This window comes from Ipomoea nil, unplaced genomic scaffold (assembly GCF_001879475.1).
Source record: "Ipomoea nil cultivar Tokyo-kokei standard unplaced genomic scaffold, Asagao_1.1 scaffold2957, whole genome shotgun sequence".
In the NCBI taxonomy this organism is placed as follows: domain Eukaryota; kingdom Viridiplantae; phylum Streptophyta; class Magnoliopsida; order Solanales; family Convolvulaceae; genus Ipomoea; species Ipomoea nil.
This window is the reverse complement of record NW_017619385.1, coordinates 3067779-3077997: the sequence shown is the minus strand read 5'-3', so window position 1 is coordinate 3077997 and position 10219 is coordinate 3067779. Positions and strand designations below refer to the sequence as shown.

Below are 10219 nucleotides of genomic sequence, written 5' to 3'. Positions count from 1 at the left end.
AAGAAGAAGGAATGCAACTTATTGATACAATTGTTCTCACAGATCCGAATAGAAGTCCATTCAGATCCCCTCAAAACTTTGTGCAGATGAATGATCAAGATGATGGCATATTTTCATCCTTATTTGCCAAAGTGGCCGAATCCAGTGATGTTGTTTGTCAAACAATTGGAGAAAAATTGGTTGAACAAAACCAAAAGATGGATCAACAACACACGGATACACGAGTCAATCTGAAGGAATTAATGGAGCATCAAAATATTTTGAAGACCCAGATTGACAAAGCTGAAAGAATTTTGAAAGGATAATTGACAAAAGGCTTACTTGAAGTGCTTCAGCTCATGAAGAAGGAACGTGAAGCAGCTGAAAAGATTCACAACGAACGTCACTTGAGACAGATCAAAGCAATTCAAGACTAAGAAAGCCGAATCAACAAACTTGAAGCTGAACTCGCAGTTACAACAAACAAGCTGGACAACGTGCAAACCGTTTCCATTGAAACACACAACAGTGTTGAAACTGTAAAGGCAAATCAAGACCGAGATTTTAAGACCCTTGCATTTTTGGTTGATAACACCAAAAAGGGGGAAGAAATTCTCAGTCACTTGGCTTTGCAACAACAAGAATTTATTCTTGGAAGTCAACAACCGCCAGTAATATCTACTCAAGGTAGAGGCCGAAGTCGCGGACAATCCTCACAAGGACCATCTCAGATTGGTTTTGCTCAGTTTGCGAATCCTAGTATTGGTACGAGTACATCAAAGGTTGCTGAACAGCGTGGCTTGTTTGAATGCTCTAAGGGTACCGCCACTCAGACAACAATATGGACCAAGGAAAATTTACCAAGCATGATCAAGAAATGGCTTGCAGCCGATCAAGCCCAATGGATCTCGGAAAATAATAAAGAAGAAGAAGGCAAAAAGAAAAGAACCGAGATGTGGTATGAACTAAGAGATTTCACCGGAAATATGGGCATGAATCTTGGAGAAGAAAGAAGCTTCGAAGAATGTGTCTTATGGTGGGAAAACGAAGTTCTTCCTGGTAACAATATCAAAGAAGCTTTTGGACATTACATGGTCGGACAGCTTACAAAGAAATTTCAGAATGCAAAGTTCAAAGATGATTTCTTCAAGCTCATAGAACATGTCAAGGAAATTTTGAAGAAAGACTTTGGTGTGAAGAAACCCAGAAGGTAATCTGAAAATTCTCTTAAGCTGATATTTTCTATTTTCGAACCTCTGTTGCGTTTTTCTCTATAAATTCGAAATATATCAATAATAATTTCCCATGGTCTATTTTGAGTCTTTACTTTTATTTGTTTAATGTAATTAGACTTTCGTGAATTAAAAGACAAGAAATATGTCAAACGCACGACAAAATTAAAAATTGATGATGATCAAAATAAAAATAATTCAAGATGCGTTTAGGAGCTTGTCTAAAAATTTAATTCACAAGTTTCTTTTGATTGTGTCTAGAAAACCATTTGTTAAACTCATCTTGGCTTTGTCAAATAAAATTGAGCAAAAAGATTATTTTTCAAAGACTTAAAGCCAATGACTGAGTATAGGTTTTGGCATTATCAAAAGGGGGAAATTGTTAGGAATAAAGTGTAATGGTTTTGATATGCCAAATTTGTATTTGTAGATCCCCCAATTTTATTTCTAGGTCTAGTAGAGTCTTAGACCGTGATCGGGAAATTATTTAATTATGAAAAGAGAAAAACAGAGGAAGATGGATGAAAATAGAAGAAGAAGATATAAAGCCGAAAATCAAGAATTTGTCTGGAGAAAATGACAAATTGAAGAAGAAGATGAATGATACAATATTCACGTTGCTACTACTCAAAGAAGATATCCCAGAAGAATTTTCGTGAAGAAAATTAATATTGGAAGAATGCATGAAATTGACTTGGAGATCAAGCACCTATGGAAAGAAAGAAGTACATCAAATGTGATTGGAAATTTAATTAAAAGCTGTACGGACGAAGTGGATGATGCTTGATATATTATCTGATGAAATGGCTCAAGTTTAAAACTCACCATCAACAATTTTACAAGGTAAAATTTGAGAAGTCAAATTAAATTAATCTGATGGAGTTGGGCGCCAATTACAAGTGGAAATTGGGAAGCAATGGAGTTGGGCGCGCCAATTACAAGTGGAAATTGGGAAGCAATTTCACTTGGGTGGCAATTGAGATGCAATTGCACTTGGGAGTGGGTGGCAATTGAGATGCAATTGCACTTGGGAGCCAATTCAAAGGAATTGGAATTGGGAGCTAGTTCAAAGCAGCAATTTCACTTGGGTGGCAATTGAGATGCAATTGCACTTGGGAGTGGGTGGCAATTGAGATGCAATTGCACTTGGGAGCCAATTCAAAGGAATTGGAATTGGGAGCTAGTTCAAAGCAATTGAAATTTCTGAAATCAAATTGGGAAGCAGCAGATTGAAATTTCTGAAATCAAATTGGGAAGCAGCAGTTGGGAAGCAATTTCACTTGGGTGGCAATTGAGATGCAATTGCACTTGGGAGTGGGTGGCAATTGAGATGCAATTGCACTTGGGAGCCAATTCAAAGGAATTTGAAGGAATTGGAATTGGGAGCTAGTTCAAAGCAATTGAAATTTCTGAAATCAAATTGGGAAGCAGCAGATTGAAATTTCTGAAATCAAATTGGGAAGCAGCAGTTGGGAGCCAATTGCAAGTCAAAGTCAATTGGGAGCGCCAATTGCAAGTCAAAGTCAATTGGGAGCGTCAAAGTCAATTGGGAGCCAATTACAATGGAGAAATTCAAATTGGGTGCCAATTACAAGCCAATTGAATTGGGTGTCAATTACAAATGAGAAATTCAAATTGGGTGGAAGTTCAAAGCCAGTTTGAAGTCTGAGAACACCCAGACGTGAGAATTTGGGAGCCAATTACAATGGAGAAATTCAAATTGGGTGCCAATTACAATGGAGAAATTCAAATTGGGTGCCAATTACAAGCCAATTGAATTGGGAGCCAATTACAATGGAGAAATTCAAATTGGGTGCCAATTACAATGGAGAAATTCAAATTGGGTGCCAATTACAAGCCAATTGAATTGGGTGTCAATTACAAATGAGAAATTCAAATTGGGTGGAAGTTCAAAGCCAGTTTGAAGTCTGAGAAATTGAATTTGGGAGCCAATTACAATGGAGGAATTCAAATTGGGTGCCAATTACAAGCCAATTGAATTGGGTGTCAATTACAAATGAGAAATTCAAATTGGGTGGAAGTTCAAAGCCAGTTTGAAGTCTGAGAACACCCAGACGTGAGAATGAAGAAGATGAAGATGAACTTACAGTGAAAATATTCTCACAAGGAAAAATACTAGTTTAACTAGTATGGGATTAAATTGATGAATATTTTTAAATCCCAAAGATACAATGACCACTTCAGAGCTAATCAGAGAAGCCAATCTACACCCAGATATTCCCACTCAACGTAAAACCAGAGGAAATATCATATGAAGTTTGAGAACCCATTTACATGGAGATGAAGCTCTAACAACGGCTAGTTTATCCTTTCTGACATCTTTGCAGAAGATAAGATAAGATCTCTGACAAAAAGATACAAGATTTCAAAAATGAGAGCGTCTCTTTCCAACGGACAGATTCTCATTACCAGCTATAAAAAGATGAAGATATGAAGACTTGAAGATCACGAACAAAAGAGCAGAAAATTCGAATCCATAAAAGGGATCGAATAGAGCAATTAAGCTTGAAAGAGCATAGAGCAAAAATCTCATTTGGTACAGAGCATACCAAAAATCTTCAAGTGAGAAGTGAGAAAAGAAAAAGAACTCAGAGAGCTTTAAAAGAGAAATATTCTGAGAGTTCTTAAACAGAGCAAAGCAGAGCAAAAATATCAAGTGCTTTACTTGATATATTCAAAGAGAGAAAACACTCAGAGCTATCAAGAGAAATCATTCCAGAGTGTTTATCTTCATCAAAGAGACCTGCGCATCATTGAAGATCATCTACAGAGTCTCAGAAGTTGGAAGCAAGACAACACTTGTTTTGAAGCAAAACAAGAGAAGGGAGGAAAGTAGCACGGAGCTGTGAAATCCTGGATTGTCACACAAAGCTGTGAGATCCGAAGCAGCAGTGCCGGAGGCACTGGGCGTGATTGGTGTGGGCTTGGTGATCAAAGCACCAGATCACGGGATACGTTTCTACCGCAGTGTGGAAGACGGGGGAAAAGTAACGCGGAATCGTGAAATCCTGGGATAGTAGCGCGGCGACGTGAAACCCGAAGCAGCAGTGTGGTGTCACTGGGCGTGATTAGTGCGGGCTTTGTGATCAAAACACTAGATCACGGAAATTCATTGTATCTTGGAACCAAGGAGTGGTAGATATAGCGAATTGGCTCTTGGAGAAAAGAGCAAGTGGAGTAGGAGGATTACGCCACCTCGCGAACCACTATAATTGTCTTGTGTTCTTTACTTTTTTCTTTACATACTGCTCTTTATATATTTGCTCTCACGAAGATATACTGCTCACACAATCTCACACACACTTTATGTTTATTTATTTCCGCTGTACACCATACTCTAACAATCTAGTTATGAGTTTTGGTTTATCTCTGTCTTAACATTTGTTGTGCTGTGCGAAAAAGTTTGAAAGTCTATTCACCCCCCCCCCCCCTCCTCTAGACTTTCACCCTACCTCTTTTGGGACCAACAAAATGTCATGCCTAAAGTGAAATGGGGGTCTTTCATGTCTGTTGCAGCTCTAAATATGGGCCATTTGCTTTCCCCATCACCATCACTATCAGAATCCACTACTGACTCCTCATCAGAAAAGAAGATGTCATCCAAATTCTTAACCTTTTTCTTTGTTTGAGTTACATCCAAATGCTCATCTACTTTATCATCCTGTACAGTGAAATCAACAATTTGGCCATCATCCCTAGTCCCTACATCAACCTGCTCAGCTACCCCCAATCTCTGTACCTCAATCTCATCTTCCCAATCACTTTCTGGCTCCAGTACTTCCATATCAGCTTCAATCAAGTCCTGCTCATCCATTGTTTCAACCCAAAACTCCAACATTTTACTTGGGTTGACCTCATTCAATATAGGTATAAGATCATTGTCTGATTGTAGCAACTTCAAACTATCATTCCAATAACAATAAATCAGGGCACCAACCTCACTATACCCTAACTGTTTTATCTTATCCTTCAACACATCTAGACACACTTCATTAGCTTCCATCCTTTCATACAGTTCTACATCACCACCCAAGTATTTAACTTCACCAACCCTATTTACTATCCCATTATGGAAAAGGACAACTTCAAATGGGCCAACACCAGCTCCTATAAAGCCAACAGTCAACAGAGTATATGCACAAAAAGTTTAAACATAATGGTCCCCACAGAATAACAACAATGTTTCCTAAACCCTATATATGCACATGACAAGAATCAGTAACTACAACAGTAGTATTGGTCCCCACAGACCACTACAACACTTTCCCATACTCATCAAAATTCATACTAACAATAATAAACAACATACCACTACAGAAAATGGTCCCCACATTACAAGACACAAGACACGAGTACAAACTCCTTTATGCTTTATGCATATATAACCCACACGGCAAACCCTAGAAATGCTTAACTTCCATACAACTCCACAAAAAACACTCCACACAAACAACACAAACTCATTCACTATAAAATTCATACAATTCAAACAGTTACAAATTATTCAAACTTACTTCGTTGGAGCGTATTTGGGGCAGAACCCGTTCCAGTCGCCAATGATTTACGCATTGCAGTAGGCGAAGTGAAGAGTTCTCTTTGTTCCCGCTTTCTTCCTTCTTCCACACTGTCTTCGCGCTTCTCTGCTGTCTTCCCGCTACTTTCACACAAAATTAGGGTTGCGTGGAGGTTGATTAAGGTGGGAAATGGGAATCCGTTTCCCCCCCCCCCCTTTTCTATGGCCTGAACGGACGATTTTACCCCTCCCAAACAATTAATAAACAACTCCAATCGCAATTCCGGCGGATTTCTACCGGCAAATTAGCCGGAAGGACTCAATGTGTCAAAAAAAGCTTACTAAAAGGACTAAATCTGTTAGTTTTAAAAGTCACGAACTGAAATTACCACCTCTGCTATAGTCATAGGACCAAAAGTGTAATTTTCTCTTAATTAGTAATATCAAATTCATTTTTAGTCAATTATTCTTTTTTATTTTCAGGCAATTAGTCAATTAGAATATCAAATGTAGTGATATTTTTACCTAATTTTCGTTCCATTTTAATTGATGATATAGATATTATTATTGAAATATTTTCGTTCCATTTTTAATTTACCTTTACTATTGTTTAAAATATGCATTTACTATTGATGATGTAATGTAGAATATTATTGTTGAAATATTTTCGTCCAATTTTTAATTTCTGTTCCATTTTTAATTAAAGTGCAATTCATTTGACCATTTTTTTAGTCAATTATGGATCATTTTTTATTTGCTATCAATTATTAATATTCATCTCCCTTTATATTTTTAGTCAATTAGTAATATTAGATTCATTTTCAGTCAATTATCCTTTTTTATTTCAAGTCAATTAGTTAATTAGAATATGGATGCAGTGATATTTTTACCTAATTTTCGTTCTATTTTTATTTGATGATGTAGAATATTATTATTGAAATGTTTCCGTTTCATTTTAAATTTTTGTTTCATTTTTAGTTTACCTTTACTATTTTATAAAATATGCATTTATTATTGATGATATAGAATATTATTATTGAAACTAGTATTTTACCCGTGCAATGTACGGATGTTACTTATACAGTAATAATTTAAGTAATTTTAACATTAAAGTTATTTTTTTGTAAAAATTATTAATTGTGAAAATTTTTAGTAATAATTTAAGTAACTTTAACATTAAAGTTAATCTTTGTATATGTATTACTAAAAGGAGAAGTTGTTAATTTGAAAGGTAAGGCATGTATAACATCATTTAAAATTTAATTAAAATTACAAATTATTGAACACCTCATAATAAACAACATTTGTAATTGAGGTACAATTCGTTTCACCTTCATTACAAATCAAAATCTTCAAGCCACTTGGACTGTTAACTCTTGAAGCAACAACGTATAATTGATCATGTACAAACACTGATTTTTTGAAGAGTAATACAATATGAGATAGTGGCATTCTATATACGATATCTTCGTCTCCATGGCTGGATGAAGCCAGAGACGAAGGGGACCCCTTCGCCTCCGGCCAGCCATGGAGACGAAAGGTTCTCCATGGCTGGCCGGCCAGCTGTTTTTTTTTTTTTTTTTTAATAAATTTAAAATATTTATTTCATTAAAAATTATTTTAAAATAAAAAAATCGACACATCATCATTTTAAAAGGTAAATAAGTCATTTTAAATTAAATTGTAAAATTTATATTGTTCAGAAATTCAATTGTTATTTTTTTAAATTTAATAATTTAATTGTAATTTTAGTGTGTACTTTGATGACCTATTTAATCCTTATTCTTTTAGATTGAGGTTTAGATTGGGAATTTGGGATTGAGATTTGAGAGTGTTGTGTAAAGGAGGCCAGGCACTCGGGCATTTGCATTTGAGCCAGCGTCCAACAGTATTCTCTAACTCATTCGCATGGCAGTTGGGACTCTTAGATCTCTTTTAGCTCCAACATCCAAATTCTCTAACTCTATTCATCTTCGACACTTCTCAGCAAAACCCAGAGCCGCAAAACTGAATTCCCAAATTCAATTTCCTCTCGACTACAATCAAAAATCCCCCCAAAGAAATCTTATACCCATTTATAGTCTTCTCAAGAGGTATGGGTTTCCACTATCTGAACTCCATCATTTCCTTGCCAAGAATCCATCTTTGCTGAATTCTGACCCCTCTAAAGTTGGAAAATCCCTTCAAATTCTGTTTTCTCTGGGCCGCTCTCAACAATTTCTTACTTCTCTGGTTGCTAGTTGCCCTAGGGTGTTAGACTACGAGTATATGAAGAAATGGGAAAAGGTAATGTCTGGAATTCAGGGTTTTAATCTTTCTGTATTGGCTATTAAGAATGTTCTGCAAGTTTGTTTGAAGTTTGAGCTAGACCCAGATGATGCTTTGGCGTGTTTGAAGTGTTTGCAGGGTTTAGGGTTTAATGAGGGTACTGTGATTAGGGTTTTAGAAGAATTCCCTGAAGTGGTAATGACTAGTCCGGATAGAATTCAGGGTAAAGTTGAATTCTTGATGAGTGGTATTGGCATTGAAAGGACTGAGGTTGATTGTGTTCTTGGGTCATACCCAGGTGTATTAGCATTTGGAATTGAGAACAGGCTTAAGCCATTGCTCAATGAATTTAAGAGTCTTGGTTTTGGCTTGGATATAGTTAGGAGGGAGGTTACGAGAGATCCGAGAATTCTTGGGTTAGAAGCTGGCCAGCTTTCTCATTGCTTGAAACTACTAAGGAGTTTGAAATGTAGAGTCCCGGTTAAGGATGAGATTTTTCGAGATGGAGCATTCAGGGCCGGGTATCGAGTGAAGTTGAGAGTTGATTGCCTGCACAAACACGGTTTAACATATAGAGATGCTTACAGTGTGCTATGGAAAGAGCCAAGAGCAATTTTGTACGAGATAGGGGAAATTGAGAGGAAAATTCGGTTTTTGGGGGAGACAATGAAATTCGATATCGAGTCCCTAATCGATGTTCCAGAATACTTGGGGGTGAATTTTGAGAAACAGGTTGTTCCCAGATTTAAGGTCATTGAGTATTTGAGATCGAAAGGCGGGCTTGGTGACGAGGTGGGGTTGAGGGCCTTAATTAAACCTAGTAGATTGAAATTTTACAATCTCTATGTCAAGCCTTATCCCGAGTGTGAAAGTATGTATGGGAGACTCGCGGGAGATGTTAGAGTCAAAGTTGGACATCCAACCGGGATGTGGAAGCTTTTCAAACCACCACAGTATCAACAGTCCAAAGAAGATATTATGAACATCAAATCGTATATGGAGTCACTAGCATACTAGCACGAGTTCTATTCTCAATTCTTTCTCGTGATGCAAATGAAACTACCGTGTTCTTGGGGCTAATTGTCCTTAAGGTATACTTCCTATCCTTTCTGTTGGCCGTTCTCTATTGCCCTATTCTTGCATAACGAATATGTGTTTCTGCTTCAATTTACGTATTCAATTGTCATATTGGGTTTGGCTGTGGTGGACTAAAAGCATAAAATTTTACATGAAGAACTGACTGGTTTGGTCCCATTTTATGCGTCTGGTTCGGTTAACGAGGTTTGACTGAAGTTATTTTTAATTGTAAAAAGACCTCTTTGCATTGTTTATAAAGTTGTTATTTTTGTTACATTACTTTACAATGGTGGTATAGATACCCATGGTAAGTGTTCGCTCCTTAACCGTCTTTGGGTGCCTGCAACTGCCTCCTCACGAGTGCTGTATAAACGCCGTCATCCTTGCTGAGAAGCTCGTCGTGACTGCCACTCTCAACTATTTGCCCTTCACAGACCACTGCTACGGTGTTTGCAGTTTTGACGGTTGAAAGCCTATGAGCTATCACAAGTACTGTCCTCCCTTCCATTAGAGAGTCCATGGCATCCTGCAACCACTCCGAGATTATTATAATGGGGATCTCCAAGAACATAAGAATCTGTACTTTGTGGAGAATATACCTGAACAAGAAATTCGCTTTCTGCATCAAGGGCACTTGTGGCCTCGTCCAGAAGTAGAGCCCGTGGGTTCATGAGTAGAGCTCTCGCGATTGCTATTCTCTGTTTCTGACCACCAGAAAGCCTTAATCCACGTCCACCCACACTCGTTTGGTATTTGTCGGGAAAATTTGATATGAACTCGTGGGCATTTGCCATCTTCTGCTTTCAAGTTTCAACGTAGAAAAGTGAAAAGTATACGAGTATATCTACGGGAGAGTATGAATGATTGAATGAATGAATGGGGTTGAAACTTACAGCTGCGATTTCTATATCGCTCATGCTTGCTTTGCCACCCAAGCCAAAGGCAATATTCTCTTCAATGGAACAATTGAAAAGAACTGGTTCCTGGCTCACTATGCTGACCTGCACTTTCCAACTAGCATTTACGGAAAACTCAAAGAAAGCAGACATAGTACTCTTCATGGAAAGATCATAGTATAGTACCGTAATTTTACCTTTTGGTGTAAATGTTGACGAGAGATTTCTACCAA

The 10219-nt window shown here is 37.4% G+C and overlaps 2 protein-coding genes across 2 annotated transcripts; one reads left to right on the top strand and one right to left on the bottom strand.

Annotated features, from left to right (window-relative positions):
• The first annotated feature begins 7587 nt into the window (after window positions 1-7587).
• Window positions 7588-9364, top strand: LOC109162865 (transcription termination factor MTERF15, mitochondrial). Its single transcript, XM_019311577.1, has one exon. It carries the CDS (start codon window positions 7654-7656, stop codon window positions 9028-9030), a length of 1377 nt encoding a protein of 458 aa, XP_019167122.1. The 5' UTR covers window positions 7588-7653; the 3' UTR covers window positions 9031-9364.
• Window positions 9365-9538: 174 nt separating this feature from the next.
• On the bottom strand, window positions 9539-10160 carry LOC109162866 (ABC transporter B family member 25-like). Its single transcript, XM_019311578.1, has 2 exons — window positions 9984-10160; window positions 9539-9887 (listed from the first exon to the last, which is right to left on the bottom strand). The coding sequence occupies exons 1-2, from the start codon at window positions 10149-10151 to the stop codon at window positions 9564-9566; spliced, it is 492 nt and encodes a 163-aa protein (XP_019167123.1). The 5' UTR covers window positions 10152-10160; the 3' UTR covers window positions 9539-9563.
• Window positions 10161-10219: the final 59 nt, after the last annotated feature.

Coding starts and splice junctions, on each gene's coding strand:
- LOC109162866 (XM_019311578.1), bottom strand. CDS start 10,151: ATGAAGAGTACTATGTCTGCTTTCTTTGAGTTTTCCGTAAATGCTAGT. Junction 9,888..9,983: donor GCGATATAGAAATCGCAGCT/GTAAGTTTCAAC, acceptor ACTTGAAAGCAG/AAGATGGCAAATGCCCACGA.
- LOC109162865 (XM_019311577.1), top strand. CDS start 7,654: ATGGCAGTTGGGACTCTTAGATCTCTTTTAGCTCCAACATCCAAATTC.